The following is a 21,997-nucleotide window of genomic DNA, read 5'->3' as shown; positions in this document are numbered from 1 at the left end:
GCACTACACATGTGTAGTGAATCAGCAGGGCGTAAAAAATGTATACTTTGAACCTGATCAACTGCGTACTTTTTTAGACTCAAGAACCTTGGAGAAACCAAGTTAAGGTACATCTTGGTTACGGTATGAGTAAGAGATAAAGTAACATGAGTTCCTCTAGTTGTAGTATTTTTGTTTCTTAAAGATTCGCTCAAGTTTGGAATTGCCTTTTGTTTTATTAATAATACATAGGGAAGATATTGCAGTTAAATTTGTAATAGATTAATATGTTTTTGTGTCATTATTGAGATACAATTTGAAATGTTAAAACTGCAAAACCTATTTGTATTTTGCCTTAAAATTACCTGTAATTATGGTTAAAAAAAATCCTATAAATAAAAAATTAAAAAAAAAAAAAGTTTAGCACTAGAGCTGTGGATTTGCTTACTGTCTCCCTTCCAGTCATTAATTCAAATTTGATCATTTTCGGGCCGATTCAGTATGGTGCGCTCGGCTGAGCGCACCTTTAGCCCCAGTTTGGCTGTGCATTTTCGACACGCTATTTTTACCCCTTATACAGTAAGGGGTGATAGTGCGTCAAAAACGCGTGGCCAACCCCCCCCCCCCTGAAACTAATAGCACCCGCAACATGCAAATGCATGTTGATGGGCCTATTAGTTATTCCCACGCGATACAGAAAGTAAAATGTGCAGCGAAGCCGCACATTTTACTTTCAGAAATTAACACCTGCCCAAAGGCAGAAGTTAATTTTGGCCGGCACAGGGAAAGTGTACAGAAAAGCAGAAAAAACTGCTTTTCTACACACCCTCCGACTTAATATCATAGTGATATTAAGTCGGAGGCCCCAAAATTAAAAAAAAATTAAAAACAATTTGTTTTTAATCTGCCCACGGCCCACGGGTTGGAAGATGGACGCTCAATTTAGCGAGAGTCCGTTTTCCGAACCCGTGGCTGTCAGCAGGTTTGAGAACCAACGCCGGTAAAATTGAGCGTCGGCTGTCAAACCCGCTGATAGCCGTTAGGGGCTCGATAGTGTCCCTAGCGCCTCCTTTTACTGAGGGCCCTCATTTAAATACTCAATTGCGTGCCCAGGAGAGTGGCCTGGGCGCACGTTGGGAGAGCAGGGCGCTCACCTCGGAGCTCTGGCTCTCCCGCGGTTTTTACTGTATCGTCCCGATTATGATCACTATTGCCAAGCAGCCCTATGACGGTTACCTCTCTCACCAAATCCTGTGCTCCACTGAGAATTAGATCTAAAACTGCTCCCTCTCTCGTCGGTTCCTGAACCAATTGCTCCATAAAACTGTCATTTATTCCATCCAGGAACTTTACCTCTCTAAAATGTCCTAATGTTACATTTACCCAGTCAATACTGGGATAATTGAAATCTCCCATTATTACTGCACTACCAATTTGGATAGCTTCCCTAATTTCTCTTAGCATTTCACTGTCTGTCTCTCTATCTTGGCCAGGTGGATGGTAGTATACTCCTATCACTATTCTCTTCCCCAACACACAAGGGATTTCTGTCCATAAAGATTTGGTTGTGCATTTAGTCTCATGCAGGATCTTTATCCTGTTGGACTCTATGCCATTCTGGACATAAAGTGCTACACCGCCTTCCAGATGCTCCTCTCTGTCATTGCGATATAATTTGTACCCTGATATAGCACTGTCCCATTGGTTATCCTCCTATTATCATGTCTCTGAGATGCCAATTAAGTCTATGGCATCATTCACTGCTATAAATTCTAATTCTCCCATCTTACTACTTAGACTTCTGGCATTAGCATACAAACATTTCAAAGTGTGTTTTTTGTTTGTATTTTCATTCTGATTTTTCATTGATAGGGAGAAATTGGAATTTTTTAGCTCAGGTAAGTTTTTAATTACAGGGAATTGGGCTACTTTTCTTATTATTGGAACCTCCCTGTTGGGATGCCTTAATTCTAATGCACCATTAGTATCCTTTGAAGATACCTCCCTCTGAACCATGTGCTGCTGAGTGACTGCCGGCTGTCCCCTTTGTTCTAGTTTAAAAGCTGCTCTATCTCCTTTTTAAAGGTTAGCACCAGCAGTCTGGTTCCACCCTGGTTAAGGTGGAGCCCATCCCTTCGGAAAAGACTCCCCCTTCCCCAAAAGGTTCCCTGGATTTTTACAAAACTGAATCCCTCTTCCTTGCACCTTCGTCTCATCCATGTATTGAGACTCCGGAGCTCTGCATGCCTCTGGGGACCTGCGCATGGAACAGGGAGCATTTCAGAGAATGCTACCCTGGAGGTTATGGATTTAAGCTTTCTAGCGTAAATTTGGCTTCCAGAATCTCGTTCCCACATTTTCCTATGTCGTTAGTGCCCTCATGTACCACGACAGCTGGCTCCGCCCCAGCACTGTCTAAAATCCTATCTAGGTGACGCATGAGGTCCGCCACCTTCGCACCAGGTAGACATGTTACCAGGAGGTCCTCATGCCCACCAGCCACCCGGCTGTCTACATTCCTAATAATCGAATCACCAGCTGTCCATATACACACAAGTAATTTCTTTTGCATTATATCCATGGTAGTTTGAGTTTATTTATCATGATGCTATTTTATTTATTGATGAAGATATTTGTAAAGATGTATGATTTGTATATCATCTTGAGTTTTATGAATAGGGAGGCTGATAAATAAAATAAATAAGTTAAATTTGCAGAAGATCCTCATCAAATTGAAAAATCCTCATACATCCTGAAGTCTTCATTGGGGTGGTGGGGGGGGTGGGGGGGTGGGGAGATACATAATCTGAAACACAAACAGTTTCTTCTGCTTTGGTATCTGCTGTGGCGTCCATGGAACAAACCAAAGATATTTGTTCATAGCAAGTAGAATTGAAAAAATATATTATCAGAAGAAAAAGGGCTAAGAATCCCCTGCTCATTCCAGTTCTAGAGCAGTGGATCTGAAACCTGGTCCCTGAGGACCTCAAACAAGTCTGATTTTCAGGATGGCTAAAATAAAAATTGGCCCAATTTTTAGACTAAAAGGGTAATTTTATAACAGCCCGCATTTACAAAGTACATGCAGACTTCAGCCCTAATTTTCAAAATGGACTTATGCGCATAATTCCACTTAGACAATTAGCTGGTGTCTGCAGAACCCTGTGTGGCATACACATATTTACACTTGTTTGAAAGCAGCTATAAATGTGCGTGTGTACATATATGTGCATAATTTTGAAAATCCAAAGTATGTGCATTAAATGGTTTCACCGCTCCCAGCTCCACCACTTTCGAGTATGCGTAAAAGCACGTGCTAAAATACTTCCGCACATACGTTTACGCATACAACCCCGGGGTAATTTTAAGAAAGCTCATTTACACGCGTAAATGCTTTTGAAAATTACCCCTTAAATGTATCTCTTGAACATACCACAAATCGGACCTGTGTGGGGGGACATGAAGACCTTATTTGAGAACCCCGGCATTAGCAAATCTTGCACAAAGGGGAAAGTAAAGGACAGGCCCGTTCCCCAGACCGAAGAGGATCTCTTACCCTCAGTTTCATCAGCAGGAATAGCTTTCATCACCAGGCTTGAGCAATGCAGCAATGTGTTCATGTCCTTCTCTCTGCTGCTCAAAAAAGTCTGTGGAAACGGATTTTTACTCTATTACAGGTCACGGTGACAAATGAAAAGGAAAAACAGCTCTGAAGAATGGTAACATGGTGCTTCCTAATTGATTTTAGAAAGCTACTTCTGGATAATAATTTATTTGATGCGCTGATCTAGGGATAACATATACGGATCCAAACTTCCAGAGGGATAGCCATATTAATTTGGCTGGTAGCCCTTTATGCTCCAACCAATTTTTTGAAGCATGAGCTTTTGAGGACACGAGTACACTTTACTATACATGGTTTAATGGAAGAAGTATATTATACTCCCCTACAACATGTTGACCTTTACTGTTACAATATAGCTACTTGTTCCTCTCTGCTTTTGGTCTCTTATGTTCCTACCTCCTTTGCGATCTTCGAACTACATAGTTGTTCAAATTGTTAAGGCACAGTTACTCAAATTGTTAAGATGTAATTTCCTTTCATATTTCCTGTGTTCCACTGTAAACCGATGTGATGTGCAAACGAATGTTGGTATATAAAAGCGTTAAATAAATAAACAAATATATATATATATATATATATATATATATATATATATATATATATATATAATATATATACTTACTCATATATCCACCTCCTCCACTACACCATGCAGCTGACAAAATGGACTGTACTCAAAAGCTTATTCCTCAATAGATCTGCTGGTCATAATGTGCTAGCCACCTCTGTGCCATACATGGATACATGTTTTACACTACAGGGTTTTGAGGCTCGTTCTGTTTCTTGCATGGCATATTTTGTAGTACATTGTTTTTTGTTTTTGCATTTCCTTGTCATTGAATTTTAGTGTTCATGAAAGATGTCTGCACTAAGGGCTGGACTCTACCGTTCTTCTGCAGAAGGGATACAGTAGAGGCGAGGACTTTATTCCTGTTCTAAGAAAGTGAGCCATTTCATCCATGGCAATTGTGCTGAGCCCCCCAATTGTGGAGGTACTGTCTAGCATTCTGGACACTGGCCCACTACAGCCCACTAGGAAATGGAGTCTGACCACTCACTCAGTACATTTTATTTTAGTCTGAGATACTGCAGAGCCACCAGAATAACCAAAACTAGGTTGCACCCTTACTCCTCCATAAATTATCAAACAGAAAGAATCTTTCCGATGCTGGTGGGGGCAAGGTCGGTTTCCTGCTGATAACAGGCAGTGAAGTGTGAAGAAAATACATACCTTAAATTTCCCTAGCTAGGCTAACTTAGGGGCATTGCTAGGTACCTAAAAGATCTAGGGCATGGGCCCATAAGCCCTCCCCTTCCCAAGATGTTGATAAACAACTCAGTCATGATCAGTGGCTTCCCCTCCCCCCCCCCAGATCATATAAAAACACATAATTGGACATCACACTTTTAAATATTAAATGATCTTTGTTCTACGTTCCCATGTAGCTATCAGGAAGTGCTATGCAAGAGGCATATATCGAGTGAAATGTTAGTGACACAATAGGACAAAACTGATCCCTTGGTAATTTCAAGTGGAAGTGGTATGAATATATTATAATAAATAATTGTTAATGAGTAAATAAAGACCATCCAAATTGTGCCTCAGACAGCATACATAACTTCCTATGCTATTATGTTTGGTTCTTGGTATGTGTATTACCTTAACATATTTTTTGAGAATTTTCTGCTATTGCACATAAAAACTTAAAAGAATCCTCGGAGAGACACAATTGTTGGACTTGAAAAATATAAATGAACTTTATTGGCACCTGTTAGAATGTACAATATCCTAGATTTACTAACCTTAGTCTATGTGCCTATTTGTAAACCATTGCGATGGTATATAACTTAACGACGGTATAGAAAAGTTTTTAAATAACTAAATAAATAAATAAATAAATACTTAACTTATATCAAACCAGTCATAAGAGCATAGGAAGTTATGTATGCTGTCTGCAGCATAATTTGGATGGTCTTTATTTACTCATTAACAATTATTTATTATGATATAATCATACCTTTTAAGGCCCTTTAAATTCACCCTTCCCCACAGCGGGCTCCCCCGCCGATCGCGAGGCTCTACCCTCCGGCCCTCCGCTCCAACAGGCCCTTCCTTACCTGCGGCAACGTGGGCAGCCAGCCAATCGCAGCACCGGCGCTCCTGTGACCTCACTCGTCGGCGACTCGCTGGGGATTCATAACTAGAACCCCTCCCCTGGCGTCGCGCGCCAGGCGTCGCGCGCACGAAGGAGCGCGACAAAGGGGCCTGCCCCTTTGTTCGCCCCTTCGTGCGCCCTAACTACTTGGCTAATGTGTTTTACCCTCTTATATCCATGTTCACTTTGTGATTGCTCCCCCCTCGTCCCCCTGATAGCACCTCCATACAATTAACACCTGTCAGTCCCCTACCCTCCCCCCCTCTGCCCTCCCTCCCCCAATAATAGTAAAACAAACCTAAAAAAAAAAAAAAAAAAAAAAAAAAAAAAAATGCCCCCCTACACATGCTGCTGTCCTTTTCCATACCAACAGAGATACCCCTCATATATCTCCCCTTTCAAACCCTACCCTCCTATACACATTCAAAGGAGACTCACACCCATCTTGATTTCCCCCCTTACTCAACTTCTTGGCCTTTCTTTGATATCTATACTCCTCCTCAATGCCCAATCCCTCCAGAAGAAAACACATTTACTCAACGACCTCCTTACTGATCACAACCCCGAAATCTGCGCCATAACAGAAACATGGTTTAAGCTCCATGACACCCCCCTCATTAACCAGCTCCCTACCGAAACATACGACTTTTTCTCTATACCCCGGAAAAAGAAGAGAGGTGGGGGTCTACTCCTGGCTGTAAAGAAAGAATATAAACTCTCCTCCATAAAATGTAACCTCCCCAAACAATATGAAATTGGATTTCTCAGATCCAGCGTCCTCCAAATCTGTCTCATTTACACCCCCCCAGGACTGCTAGAAAATGACTCCTCCCCTCTCATCGAATTCTTTGCAGACTCTCTCTCCCCAGACCTTCCTACCATAATTCTTGGTGATTTTAATCTTCATGTCGATGCCACTCCTCTTTCCCCTGCCTGTGATGCTTTCCTCTCCTCCCTTGAAGCCATGGGTTTTAAACAACTCATACACTCCCCTACTCATAAGGCCGGCCACACTCTAGACCTTATCTTCGTCAATAGCCCCCTCACTGTCATCAACTCACCATACTGCACCCCCATCCCATGGTCCGACCACTCTATCATCCAAACCACCCTGGCTGTCCAACAGTCCTCCCCCCCTGCCCCCACCCAGGCGCAATCCTTCAAATACCGTAAATCATGCTCCCTCGACACCCTCACTATGGCCTGCTCGGACGTTTCCAACCAACTTGATATTTCCTCAGCCGACAAGGCCTTCACCTCATGGCACGACATCACCCTCAACATAGCAAACAAGCTCTGCCCCATTACTACAAAAACCATTAAACCTGCCCATCCAAACAGGAAACCATGGTATTCCGCAAAGCTCAAGAACCTCAAAACTCGTCTCAGAACCTTAGAAAGGCAATGGCGCAAACACCCCTCTGCAACATCCAAAACTGCCTATTACCAGCTTATGCACCAATACAGGAATACTACTCTCTCAACTAAACGTGAATACTATGCCAAAAAGATTCACAGTTTCCAATACAATCCGAAAGCACTCTTCACCATGATCTCCAATCTGACCAGCTCAAACCCCACTCAACCTCCTACTCCCACCACAAAAAAACATTGCAATGAACTTGCTCACTTCTTCCAAACCAAAGTGTCCTCTCTCACTGCACGCTTTGCAGCCAACCCTAACACCGTGAAACTGCCTTCTTTCAACCTTACCTCTACCCTCTCATCTTTCGACCTATCCTCTTCCCTTGAAATTGAAAACATCTTAAAAAAAATGAGACCCTCCTCTCACCCCTCTGAAACCATTCCTACTAAACTTCTCCTATCTATTCCCAAAGCTATTGCCAAACCTCTCTCATCCATCTGCAACTGTTCCCTGGAGCAAGGTATAGTCCCTACACTCCTAAAACAGGCAGTGGTGAAACCAATCCTTAAAAAACCCAGCCTTGACCCTTCTACTCTAGCTAACTTCAGACCTATCTCTAATCTCCCTTTCCTATCTAAAATCTTGGAAAAATTAGTCAACTCTCGCCTATCTGATCACCTAGAACAACACAACATCCTTCCTCCCACACAATACGGCTTCCGGAAAAACCTGAGCACTGAAAAACTGCTGCTATCCCTGACGGATACCATCACTAAAGGATTCGACACTGGGAACTCATTTCTCCTTGCTATGTTAGACATATCTGCAGTTTTTGATACTGTTAACCACATCATATTAATCAACATTCTCAGTAACATAGGAATCTCCGGCACTGCCCTCTCTTGGATCAAATCATACTTACAAGATCGTCATTATACAGTATCCACTGGCAACAATGAATCCGACCCAGTTAGCCTTAACCAAGGCGTCCCCCAGGGTTCCTCTCTCTCCTCTACTCTATTTAACATTTATATGCTCCCCCTCACCACCCTCCTTACTAATCTTGGCATCAAACACTTTATCTACGCAGATGATGTCCAAATCCTTTTCCCCTTCACTGACTCCCTCCAAACTGCTCTTCAAAAATGGGAATCCTGCCTGACGGTTATCAACCAGCTACTCACTGACATGCACCTTGCCATTAACCCGCAAAAAACTGAACTCCTCATCATCTCCAACAAACATTCCTCTCTCTCCATTCCCACTGCGTACTCCTCCACGCTCTTCCCCTCCCACACCCGTAGCCTGGGCGTCCTCATTGACAACCAGCTCTCTTTCAAACCATTCATTAAATCTATCCTAACTGACTGCTACTTCAAACTTCAAACTATCAAAAAACTCCGGCCCCTCTTATTCTTCACTGACTTTCGCACAGTACTACAGTCTATTATCTTTTCCAAAATAGACTACTGTAATGCACTCTTCCTTGGTCTCCCTGCAACACATACTAAGCCATTACAACTCCTACAGAACGCCTCAGCACGCATCCTCACCAATTCCAGGAAACGTGACCACATTACTCCTACCCTTATCGATCTCCACTGGCTCCCAATACAGTCTCGCATCCTGTTCAAAGTTCTCTCCCTCATTCATAAAAGCATCACCAATGAAAATACTGACTGGATCAACCCCCCACTGCTTTCTCGCACATCCACTAGACCGACTCGCACTGCCCTCCAAGGGACACTCCGTACCCCCTCTATCAAATCCACCAATCTTATTTCCACAATGAACAGAGCCTTTTCCCTTGCCGGCCCCACCCTGTGGAACTCTATGCCCCCCAGACTTGCGCACTGAAACATCCACACCCAAATTCAAAAAAAACCTAAAGACCTGGCTATTCTTACAGGCCTACCCCTCCCTCAGCAATCATCCTCCTGATAACCCCCTAAGCTGTGTATAATGCATTCCCTGTATCACCTTTTACAATGTGCTTCTGCTGTCTTTATCTCTCAATTACCTTCTCCCCTATGACCTCTTGATTTGATTACAATGCTTTCCACGTACTACCGTCACTATGTGCTCTTGTTAATTTTCCCTCATCTGCTTCCAATTGAGGAACCTTCGTTCCCTGTAAATAGTTACCCAGTTACTGTTTGTTGATGTTTATTTCTTGTATGCAAAGTTTACTGTTCTATGTAATGGCAGTGCCAAAAGTTCTGTATAATGACACTGTCAAAAAGTTTTAGTTATCTGTAAACCGATACGATGTGCAAACGGCTATCGGTATATAAAAACCTATAAATAAATAAATAAATAAATACCGCTTGAAATTACCGAGTGATCAGGATGTGGTTAGTGCAGTTAGTGTAGCTGTGTTTAAAAAAGGACTGGATAAGTTCTTGGAGGAGAAGTCCATTACCTGCTATTAATTAAGTTGACTTAGAAATTAGCCACTGCTATTACTAGCAACGGTAACATGGAATAGACTTTAGTTTTTGGGTACTTGCCAGGTTCTTATGGCCTGGATTGGCCACTGTTGGAAACAGGATGCTGGGCTTGATGGACCCTTGGTCTGACCCAGTATGGCATGTTCTTCTGTCCTAATGTGTCACTAACATTTCACTCCGCATTTGCCTCTTGCATAGCACTTCCTGAATAAGCTGGAGTCGTCCTAAATGACCTGTGACATCCACCTCTTATCAAAACTCCATCCATGCGGAGATAGGACACCATTGCTCATAAAGCGGGAAGCACTGCTACCAACAGTTTACACCATTGTCACAAGGCGCGGGGCATGTATGTCAGTGGCATGTCTAAACAGAAGGACCGTCCATGTAACAAAGAAATCCCTGGCCATTTTCAACCATCTAGTAAAACTACAACTAAAATTATTCAATAGCATCAATCAATAAAATTCTTATATATGGGAATGAAGTCTGGGGTCTATTCAGGATAGGACAGAATCCCAATATGAACGCTGTACTTCAAGTTCTACAATACCATGCATTCACAAAAACTCCCCCGACAGAGGGTGCAGAACTAGAACATTTCCCCTTACCACTCACCTTAAAAAAAAAAAATGTTCAAATTCTGATGTCACCTCACTAACAGCCACAAAAACTACCTCCACTACTAGGAAGTGTGTAATACTTCAAAACCCTGCAAAAAAAATGTACTTAGAACCTATAGCAAACCTGCCATACCATAACACCTTAACTGCCAGACTCAAACAGTTAACAACCCTACCTACAAAAAGGCAACGCTGCAAATATTAACCCAGGCTATAGACCCCTACACAAAAAGTACACACTAGCAGAATACCTCATCTTCATCACACATGCAGAACCCAGATGGAAAGCCCCCTTCCACATACAGAATAAAGAGACCATAAAGTATAAATAGAAATGTGCAAACTACAACTCAACTGAAAGCTGCAAGGAGTCGGATTCTGTATGTCAACCATGGAAAAACAGAATCATCACCATTTCTCATCAAACAATAAAACCGAGAAATGGAAAACATCAGCTGTGCTAAGAATAAATGTTTCAAAACAACTGAGGAATAGAACACAAATAAATTTTAAAAAGTCATATTAAATTTTTTTTTTATTTGCCAAACATCAGTGAAGTATTTCAAAACAGATACATCAAATGCCCAATAATTAAAACCAACTAGGATAAAAAAAAAAAAATCCTCTGATTTCCATACCTAGGAACTTTTGATTTCCAGTCAACCTGAGATTGTTGTGGATTAGTGGGGGAGGGGAAGTGCACAAATATCCTCTATCACACACACATGTTCATTCTCTCACATACACAACTCATGTTCATTCTCTCATGCACACTCTCACATCCACACATGCTCAATCACATGCACTTACACAAGATCTCTCTCGCTCATACATACATACTGGCTTTCTCTCATTCACATACACACTGGCTCACATACATATTCACAGACACATTGACTCTCTCACAAACACATACAGGTTCTTTCTCGCTCACGCAGACACTGGCTTTCACACAGACACAAGGCCACGCACACTCACACACACACACAAACAAAGGCTCTCTGTCTCATTTTGGGCCTCTTCTTCAGCTGCTGGCGGGAGACAATGTGCTGGTGGCCCTGCTGAGCCTCTGGCAGGAGATCCATTGGCAGACCCACTGGGCCTCTATTTCAGCTGCTGGTGGGATGGGATCTGCACAGGGGTGGACTGGGCTATTGGGCATTTGGACATGGCCTGATGGGCCAGTCAAGCCAGTCACAAGACTGTGGGGTCAAAATGCTGCAGGCTTCTTGCAACAGAAAAAAAAAGAGAGGAATCACCACTTCACAGAGACAGGAAGATCAGCCACTGCGGCAACACATGCGAGAATTAGCAATGGGGTATTCCACTGAGGAGGGAAGGTTGCTGGCAGCAGGAAGATTAGGACCCAGACAGAATCATTGAAGAACAGGGCCTTGGCTGGTGGTGTCGAAAAAGATAGGGGCCCAGCCTGCTGCTGCGAGAGGGATCAGAACCAGGCCAGTGGCAGGAAGGAGAATCAGCTGCATGTGCCAGGACTGAGGGACTCCTGCAGTGTTGGTGAGGAGGAAAGAAAACCGAATCTGAAGGAGACTGGGTAAGCTGCACATTTGTGCCCCTGCTCTATTTTGCAAGGGGACCTCACCAGGCACGGCCAGCAGAGGATCAAAGTGGACAGTGTTGGACCCGACTGACAGTAAAAGCAAGTTTGTGAAACCGGACTGTTGGGGAGGAGAGGGTGAAGCTGCTGAGACCACGGGGAGGGGGGGGGGGGGGAGTCTGGGGGCTAAGGGGGAGGCTGCTGGGATGGGAGTGTCTTGTGGCTAGGGTGACGTTGGTGAGAGACAGGGGACGAGTTTACGGGCTAAGGGTGAGGCTGAATGGACTGGGGCGGGCTGGGGGCTATGGGTGAAGATACTGGCACAGGGAGGGTGAGAATGAGACTGCTGGGACAGGGATCCGGGGTCTCTGGGTAAGGCTATTGGGGTGGGGAAGATGGTGGGGGTGAATATGATGGATGTGGGAGGAGGTGGGTGAGACCGCTGAGGAAGGGAGTGAGGGGGTCTGAGAGGTGAGAGTGGGAATGTAAGGGACAGAGATGGAAGTCTAGTGGTTGGGAGTAAGACTGCTGGAAATGGGGTAAGGGGGCTGAGTGTGAGATTACGGGGAATGGGAGAGGGTGGTGAGAGTGACAGTGTTTGGGACAGGTTGGAGGGTCAGTAATAGGAGATAAGGTTCTCTTCCCTATGCCTCTACCTGTCTCCAGCAGTCTCTCAAGTCTCAACCCTCGTCCTCCCCACCAAGTTCGCTCTCTCTCTCAGTCTCTCATCATGGAGAGGAGGGGCATTGAGAGAGAGACTGCTGGGGACAGGGGTTGAGAGTGGAGAGAGATTCTGATTCAGGAAGGCCGACTGGCATGACAATTCGTACATACATTGCCAATGTAATACATAAAGTGTGTTCTAAATAAAAGGAATATTTGTGAAAAAAAATACATGATAGTGATAACAGTACAACAAAATTACAGGTTCATGAAAGGACAATAACAATTCCCAGGTTCTGGTGCTGGTCCATATTGCACCATCAGATTACGTTTCTGCTCTAGTGGCAGGAAACAGCATATTTTGTTGCTACATCTACTGTTTCTCCTGGAGGGGGAGGGGGGTTGTTGCAAAGGATGAATGCACTTCAGGAATAAAGAAGGTACTTTGTTAAATTATTATTGTGTTAATTCTTTTGTAAACCGCCTTAGGTCTCCTTTTGGAGTGAGGAAGGCAGTTCATAAAAGTGAATATTACATTCCAGGAGTTTTTCCTACTCATTCTTTTCTGGGAAGCATTTCATTTTCCTTTCTCAGTTTTGGGAAACGGGCCTCTCTGGCGTTTTGGGGTTTCCAGTTCAGTTTTTGTCTGCATACTTCTATTCTGTATTTGGTGAAGATTTATCTGCGTTTTACATGCGTAACCAAGATTAGGTAATCTGCTAGCATGTTTCTGTGTAAGGGTCTGTAGCAGCCCAGTTTGTTCTGTTTTCCAATCTGCACTTCCAGGTAAATGGGTATAATGTGTTCTAAGGCAGTGAGTCTCAAACTTTTATGATTAATGTACCGTTTTCAAGAGTTTTTGGATGCTGTATGTACTTCTAGTCAAAAAATTTTAAAATACACAGCAAAATAACATACAAAAATGTTCAATAGGGCATTTATTTGTCATTAAAGGAAGCTGAAGGATATGGGTTGAATTATGGTAAATATTTTGTCATACAAAGAGGGCGGAGTAAACGGCAAACACATATAGGGGAATCCAACAAAAGTAAATGTGTGGCAAATAGCAACACTGGTCAATACATGTCAACAAAACCAATCTTTAATTATAATTGCACTTACATGTGAAACACGGCCGTGTCGGGGTTCCTGTTTTCAGAATATATGTGGCGGTTTTGTTTTTGAACATGTACCACTTATGTAAGTGCAATTATAATTAAAGATTGGTTTTGTTGACATGTATTGACCAGTGTTACTATTTGCCACATATTTACTTTTGTTGAAATATTTTGTCATAACATCCCACATGGTTTTAAAACACCTCAAAGGACAATGTGCTGTATGTTGACATATTTGTCTTTATATTAGACAAGTATCTGGTTATGTTTAAGCTATGGGATACTGCTGCCTCTTGATATATCATTAAATATAATTGAAATGTTTCCATAAATGTATTCGTGGCTTAACAAGTGCATGAAGTCAGTAAGTTTAAAATATTAAAAGTATTACAGCTTTAGCAAACTATTTAGAAATCTGTTGTCAGGTGCACTCTAAAGTATTATTTATCAATAAGAGTATAACTCTCATGGTGCAGACCTGTGTGCCTAGTGCTCATCCATGTTATCCTTGGGCCCAGCCAAAAAAATCAGTTCTTGCTATGCCACTGGGTTACACTGACTCCAAGTGGGAAAGTAGGATATCATTTCAGTGCCAGTGGCTCTCTCCCGGCTCGGCTGCAGTGCAACTGCAGCAATGCAGTCTAAGCAAAGATTTAATTTTCTTTTTTTCAAGCCTTGTGGGAAAAGGAGCAGAACTGGCAGCATGGAACACTTCTGGTTCCCTCTCCCCCAGAGCAGGTAAGCAGGTAAAGAGCTATAAAAACAGCAAGTTCTATGCAGCACACAGCCAATGGGAAAGTGTGGACAGGGGGGAAGAGGGGCCAGGAGCGGTGGAGGTAGGTTACATTCATTAGAAGGAAAGGCGTAAGCCAGAAGGAAGTCCCTATGCTTTATTTTATTTTTATTTATTTAGATTTATATTCTGCTTTTTGCACTTTTTTTCAGCACTTCAAAGTTGATTACATTCAGGTACTGTAGGTGTGGTAGTTGGTCTGAGAGGGGCAGCTGGCTGAGGAGCCAGTAAGTCTCCAGGAGAGTGGGGGGTGCTGAGAAAGGGTTAGGAATGGGAAAGAGAGGCTAGCAGCAAACAAGAACTTTAAATGATGATGTAGCTGGGGTGGGAGACCTTTGCTGAGTGAGCACATGAGCAGCAACTCAACAGCAAAATGAGTGTGTATATTAGAGAGAGTTTGTCAGAGAGAACAAGAGCATGTGTATACCAATATGCCCTCAATTTGAAAATCTGTTTCTGAGTGTCTGTGTGTATCTCTGTCTGTATATGCCTTTACATTTTCTCAGTCTGAAAATCTGTCTGTGTGACTGAACATCTTGTGTCCGAGAGATAGAGTGTGTGTCTGTGTGCATGTGTCAATAAAGTTTCCTTAATCTGAAAATCTGTGTGTACGTCTGAGAAATTGTCAGGCCGATGCAATATCAGCACGGGGAAAATGGGAGCTCACGAGTGAGCGCCCGCTCTCCTAACGCGCGCTGATCAACCTCTCCAGACCCGGATTTAATATTTAATTCGGCTGCCATGGTAAAAAGGAGGCACTAGGGGAAATTGTGTGCCCCTAGTACCTCCTTGGCAGTGGGTACCCAGAGAGGGAGCTGTCAGCAGGTTAGGAAAACGGACGCTCAATTAATGAGCGTCTGTTTTCCTAATCTGTGGCTGTGCACAGGTTAGAAAAATAGAGACTTGTAAAATTGAGCGTCCGTTTTCCTAACCTGAATGCTAGTACACTTTTTTTTAACGTTTTCCTCCTTTTTCTGCTTTCCTGTATACTTTATGGACTGCTCAAAAATTAACACCTGCTCTAGGCAGGCGTTAATTTCCGAGGGTAAAAATGTGCTTGTCAGGCACAAATTTTTTGTTTGCAGCGGGAGAGAATAGCTAATAACTTCATTAACATGAATTTGCATGTGATGAGTGCTATTAGCTTCGCGGGGGGATTGGACATGCGTTTTGGATGCGCTAATCCTCTTATAGCATAAGGGGTTGTGGATGCATGTACAAAATGCACATCCAACCACGGGTAAACTAGTGTGCTTGGCTGAGCACACTGTATTGCATCGGCCTGTCAGTGTCTAAGCCAGTGGTTCTCAACCTTTTGTCTGTCAGGACACACCTGACAGATGGTTCTCACATGCGTGACACACTGACCCATGATCGTCACGGGGCTAGATGTAAAAGTACAGTTTGCATCCACGGGAAACCCCTGACCCACAATAATGGATGTAAAGCAGAATTATGACATTCCCCATACAACTCACCCTACAAAAAAGATATTCTGGTTCTGATGTCATCTCAGTAACAGCAACTCAAACTCCTTCTACTTCCAGGCTCAATAGCCCTACTTATGAAAAGACAGCAGTTTACCACCAATGCATGTCCTCTTGAGAAAACACAACAAATAAGACTGATAAAACTCTTATATGCTAGTAAAATATCTCATCTCGGTAACAGACACATAACCGACCTAACATACTCCCAGGATCTGTAGTAATGCACATAAACTAATCCGCACACAGTTACACCTGTATTATGGAATACACTCAAACAGGAGCAACCCTATCTATGAAAAGGCAACACTATAAATATTAAATCCGGCCCTAAAAACCAATACACCTCTTATTAGGAAAACAGAACTAGCAAGCAGCTATAGATCCCCACACAGAAATAATTGTAAAACTATACTAATAAGCAGAATAAATGTTTCTAAACAGCTATGAACAGAATAACATCCAACAATTAAAAACTCATAAAAACTATTAAAAATTCTCCAAACACCAATAAAATATTTCAAAAAAAGCAGACACATCACATAATATTAAATAATTAAAATGGCAGTCAATCAAGAAAAATAAACCTACAAAGCCACCTTTACTTACCCCCTCCAGCAGCTCTCCTACTCCTCTTCCATGCAGGCGGTAGCACACAGCAGAAGCAGCAGTAATGGCTAAGCTCTATACTCATGGTCCTCTTCCTTAATGCCCATGTCTCTCACACACACACACCATACCAGTCATGCCCCCATGACCAGTTTCTGTCTCTCACACACCAATCATCTCCCAAACAGTCTTTGACACACACACCAGTCACCTTCCTGAACAGTTTCTCTCATGCCATACACACACACAGGCTTCCCACTCCCGTGTTCTACTTACATATACGGGCTTCTCACTCTCATAATCACTTTCTCTGTCTCACACACACTCACCAGTCTCTCACTCCCATGCTTGTTCTCTCCACATGCACAGGCTTCTCATTCCCATAATCACTTTTTTTCTCTCTCTCTCTCTCACACACACACACACACACACACACCAGTCACCTGATCTCTCTCATGCATACACACACACAGGCTTCCCACTCCCATGTTCTCTTTCAGATATACAGGCTTCTCACTCCCATGCTGTGTCTCACACACACCCAGGTTTCTCAATCCATGCTCACTCTTCACATGCACAGGTTTCTCATTCCCATAATCACTTTCTTTCTCACACACACACACACACACACACACACCAGTCACCTGATCTCTCTCATGCATACACACACAGGCTTCCCACTTCCATATCCTGTCTTACATATACAGGCTTCTCCCTCCCATGCTGTGTCTCACACACCCCCAGGTTTCTCACTCCCATGCTCACTCTCTTCACATGCACAGGCTTCTCATTCCCATAATCACTTTCTCTCTGTTACACACACATACATACACACACACACACCAGTCTCTCTCTCATTTCCATGCTCACTCTCCACTGCACAGGCTTCTCATTCCCTGAATCACATTCTTTCTCTCATATTCACACACACCAGTCTCTTTCTCTCATACACACCGTCACCTTACCAACCAGTCTCTCGCTCTCATGCATGCACACACACACAGGCTTCCTACTCCCGTGCTCTCTCTCTCACATAATCAGGCTTCTCACTCCCATGCTTTCTTTCACACACATCCACACCCCCACACCCCCAACAGCAGGCTTCTTACGCCCATGCTTTCTTTCACACACATCCACCCCCCACCCCCCCAACAGCAGGCTTCTTACGCCCATGCTTTCTCACATACCCAGATTTCTCACTTCAATGCTTTTTCTCTCTCTCACACACACATCAGTCACCTCCCTGACTAATGTCTCACACTCTCACATACACATCAGTCATCTCCTTGAGCAGTCACTTTCATTGTCTCTCACATATCAGCTCTCTGACCAGTTTCTCTCACTCACACACATGCTCTCAATCACACGCAGGCTGGCTGCTTCTTTCTCTCACTCACTTCCTCTCTCCCCCCCCCCCAGCACAAATGGTAGCTGCAGCAGCCTCCTCCTCCAGCCCCCGCAGGCCAAGAAAGTAGAATCCCATCGGCCGCGGGAGGCTCATGCTGCTCTCTCCTTTCCCGATTACCGTCTGCTTCAATTGCTCGGGGGCCGATGCTGCCGCCGCCTCTGCTACTTTACCACGCGGCACTGCTCTTTCTCCTTCCCGCGCACCACGTATCACTTCCTGTTCCGGGTCACGGGGGGGCAGGCGTGGGAAGAAGAAAAGGCCAGCCACGGGTGCCACACCTTTTTTTTTTAGCACTGCTGCCGTTCCCACTGGGTTTGAACGTGTTGATAGCCCGGTGGCAACGGCAGCAGGGAAGAAAGAGCAGCGGGAGAGACCGGGAGCACGCGACACAGCAGCCGGTGCTTGGCGACACACTAGTGTGTCGCGACACACCGGTTGAGAACCGCTGGTCTAAGCCACTGGCTGGCAATGTAGTTGCCTGATTGCTTGGCAACTGGTTCAAGAGCTGATTGCCTGGCAATAGACTAACACCAGGCCAGGAATCCAGGCTATAACTATATGAGAGATGTAACCAGACTTAGGGATGCAGGTGCAGTCCCAGTCAATTGCATGGAAGCAATGGAGACTGTGGCTCAATTTTCTCACCCCTGATCTAAGGTGTACTTCTTGCTTATTTAAGTAAAATGTGAAATTTGTGTTGGAGATTTTTGGCTCCATTCTTTCAGTAGAGGCGTATTGTACTTCAGCTCACATGATGTACCTCTCAAGGATTGGCTTGGTAGGCTTTTGGGAGCTGTAGCTCATGCTGCACAGAAACAGGCTGATGTAATATCAGTTCGCGTAAAACGAGTGTTCATGATTGAGTGCCCGCTCTCCTAATGCACGCCCAGCCACCTCTCCTGGGCATGCAACGCATTATTTAAATGAGGGGGTCGCACTAAAAAGGATGCACTAGGGATAAATTGTATGTCCCTAGCGCGTTCATGGCATCGGGTGCCCAGGAGAAGTGGCTGTACATTGGTATCGGGACGATACTAAGTAGGAGGACCCACAGTAAAGCAGTATTTGGGGTTTTTCGTGGCTTTGTGTGTGTGTGTGTGGGGGGGGGGGGGCTGGCATTAAGTTTTCTATGTTAAAACTTGCACATCGGCCACACAGTGATTTTTTTGCATTGGGAGTAATTGCTAATAGCCTCATCTACATGTATTTACATGTGATGAGCGCTATTAGCTACACGCTGGTTTGGAAGCACGTTTTGGCGTGCTAATCCCCTTGTTGCATTGGGTGTTAGCCTAGCGTATCCAAAATGCACGTCCAAGAGCTCGTTAGCCTGTGCGCTAGGCTCAGCATACAATACAGCATTGGCCTGAATATGCAGGAGGGAACCAGATAGATACTGCGTGGGCTGGTTTTGAAAAATCCTCTGGGCTGATATTTTCCTGCAATCTGCCCCGGATCTGCCAGCAACTTTTCGGGCCTGTTTTATCAACCTCTAGATCTCTTCTTCGGCCACCAGTGGGATAGGATCCACTGGCGACTTGCTGGGCCTCTTATCAGCTGCTGGCCCCACAGAGCTTCTTCTTTAGCTGACAGCAGGAGGCAATCTGCAGTGACCAAAGAAGCGAAGACTCAGGACACCAAGAAAGAGACCTGAGGCATTGGCCCCATGTGCCCATAGCTAATGAAGCCCCTGGCTAGCTGAACAGCAATAAAACATGGTATGGCTAGCTCACTGAGGGCTTGATTTACTAAACTTTTTCTCCATAGACACAGAATGAGAAACAAACAAACACAGAAATGATGCAGAAAAATACTAAACCGCCCATCCAGCAAGCTCCCAAACTTCAGTTTCGTATACTTATCAGTTTCTCAGACCACCAAGATTAGGGACCTTATTGATTTACTGTTTGAGCCCAATTTCCCGCCACCCCCTGACGTTGAAGCAGAGAATAATGTTGGAGTTGCATCAGAAATGAAGTATCAGGTTTATTGGTTAAGGGTAGTAACCGCCACATCAAGCAAGTTCTCCCCATGCTTATTTCTTTTCCCAGACTGTACAGTTCAATGTCCTTTTTGGTTGTTGTCTGAATGTAAATCCTCTTTTCCTCATTTCCCCTTGCCGTTGAAGCAGAGAGCAATGTTGGAGTTGCATTAACCGTATGAAGGCTTATTGGATAAGGGTAGTAACCACCATTCCAGCAAGCTACCCCCATGCCTCTTTTCATTCATTCCCATCCTCTAGCCTTAGGGATCCACAATGTTAATACCATGCCCCTTTGAAATCCTTCACAGTTTTAGTCTTCACCACTTCCTCTGGAAGGGCATTCCAGGCATCCACCACCCTCTCAGTGAAGAAATATTTCCTGACATTGGTTCTAAGTCTTCCTCCCTGGAGTTTCACTGAGTTCTACTGATTTCTTTCCAATGGAAAAGGTTTGTTGTTGAACATGGATCATTAAAACCTTTCAAGAATCTGAAGGTCTGTATCATATCACCCCTGCTCCTCCTCCTCTCCTCCAGGTATAGATATTTAGGTTCTTCAACCTAGCCTCATAAGTCATTTGATGGAGAACCCCACAATTTTGGTCGCCCTTCTCTGGGCCACCTCCATCCTGTCTCTGAACCTTTTGAGATATGGTCTCCAGAACTGAACACAGTACTCCAGGTGAGGCCACACCAAGGACCTGTACAAGGGGATTATTACTTCATTTTTCTTACTAGATATTCCTCTCTCTATGCAGCCCAGCATTCTTCTGGCTTTAGCTATCATCTTGTCACACTGCTTCGCCGACTTCAGATTGTTACACACTATCACCCAAGGTCTCTCTCCTGCTCCATGCACATCAGCACTTCATCCCCCAACACATACAGTTCTTTCGGATTGCCACACCCCAGATGAAAGACTCTGCACTTTTTGACATTCAATCCCAGCTGCCATATCTTCGACCACTCTTCCAGCTTCCTTAAATCCCATCTCATTCTCTCCACTCCTTCTGGTGTGTCCACTCTGTTGCAGATCTTAGTATCATCTGCAAATAGACAAACTTTACCTTCTATCCCTTCTGCAATGTCGCTCACAAAGACGTTGAACAGAACTGGTCCCAACACCGATCCCTGTGGCACTCCACTTAACACCATTCTCTCTTCAGAATAGGTTCCATTTACCATCACATGTTGTCTTCTATCTGTCAACCAGTTTGTAATCCACACCACCACCTTGGCGCTCACTCCCAAGCTTCTCATTTTGTTCATGAGTCTTCTATGTGGGATCATATCAAAAGCTTTACTAAAATCCAAGTATATCACATCAAGCACTCTTCCCTGATCCAATTCTCTAGTCACCCAGTCAAAGAAATCAATCAGATTCGTCTGACAGGACCTTCCCCTAGTGAATCCATGCTGCCTCTGATCAAGCAACCCACTGGATTGTAGATAGTTCACTATCCTTTCCTTCAGCAGTCTCCATTAATTTTCCCACCACCGAGGTGATGCTAACAGGCCTGTAATTTCCAGCCTCTTCTCTGCTCCCACTCTCATGAAGCAGAACCATCATTACTCTTCTCCAGTCACTCGGCACCATACCCTTTTCCAGGGTTCTACTGAATAGGTCATACAGCGACCCGCCAGCACATTTCTGAGCCCTTAGTATCCTGGGATGAACCTCATCAGGCCCCATGGCTTTGTCCACTTTCAGTTTTCCTAGCTCTTCCCATACATTCTCTTCCATAAATGGAGTTTCGTCTACTCCACCCCCTTCCAGTTGTTAACTAATGACAGTCCTTCTCCAGGGTCTTCCTTAGTGAACATTGAACTGAAGTATTTGTTTAATAATTCTGCCATTTCTTCATCTCTCTCCATACATTGATCTTTTTCACCTTTCAATTTCACTATACCACTTTGGACCTTTCTCATTTCTTTGATGTATTTGAAAAATGTTTTGTCATCTCGCTTTACCTCCTTGGCAATCCTTTCCTCTGCCTGACTTTTTGCTTTCTTGATTACTTTTTTCATCTCCCTCAGTTTTGCCAGATAATCTTCCCTGTGTTCCACTTTTTGTGATCCTTTATATTTCTTGAATGCTGTTTCCTTTGCATTTATTACATCAGCCACCTCCTTTGTGAACCAGATCGGTTTCTAATTTCTCTTACTTTTGTTTACTTTT

The 21,997-nt window shown here is 43.9% G+C and overlaps 1 protein-coding gene across 1 annotated transcript in view; it reads right to left on the bottom strand.

Annotated features, from left to right (window-relative positions):
* The window catches only part of PIK3R6 (phosphoinositide-3-kinase regulatory subunit 6), a 276,075-nt gene that overhangs the window by 12,237 nt on the left and 241,841 nt on the right, over positions 1 to 21,997 (bottom strand). The window contains 1 exon segment of the mRNA XM_029600333.1: positions 3,536 to 3,626. Within this exon segment, the coding sequence (XP_029456193.1) occupies positions 3,536 to 3,626 (91 nt within the window).

Source organism: Rhinatrema bivittatum, chromosome 4, assembly GCF_901001135.1.
Source record: "Rhinatrema bivittatum chromosome 4, aRhiBiv1.1, whole genome shotgun sequence".
Taxonomy (NCBI): Eukaryota; Metazoa; Chordata; class Amphibia; order Gymnophiona; family Rhinatrematidae; genus Rhinatrema; species Rhinatrema bivittatum.
Note: the sequence above shows the minus strand (reverse complement) of the source record. Positions and strands in the feature narration are given on the sequence as shown.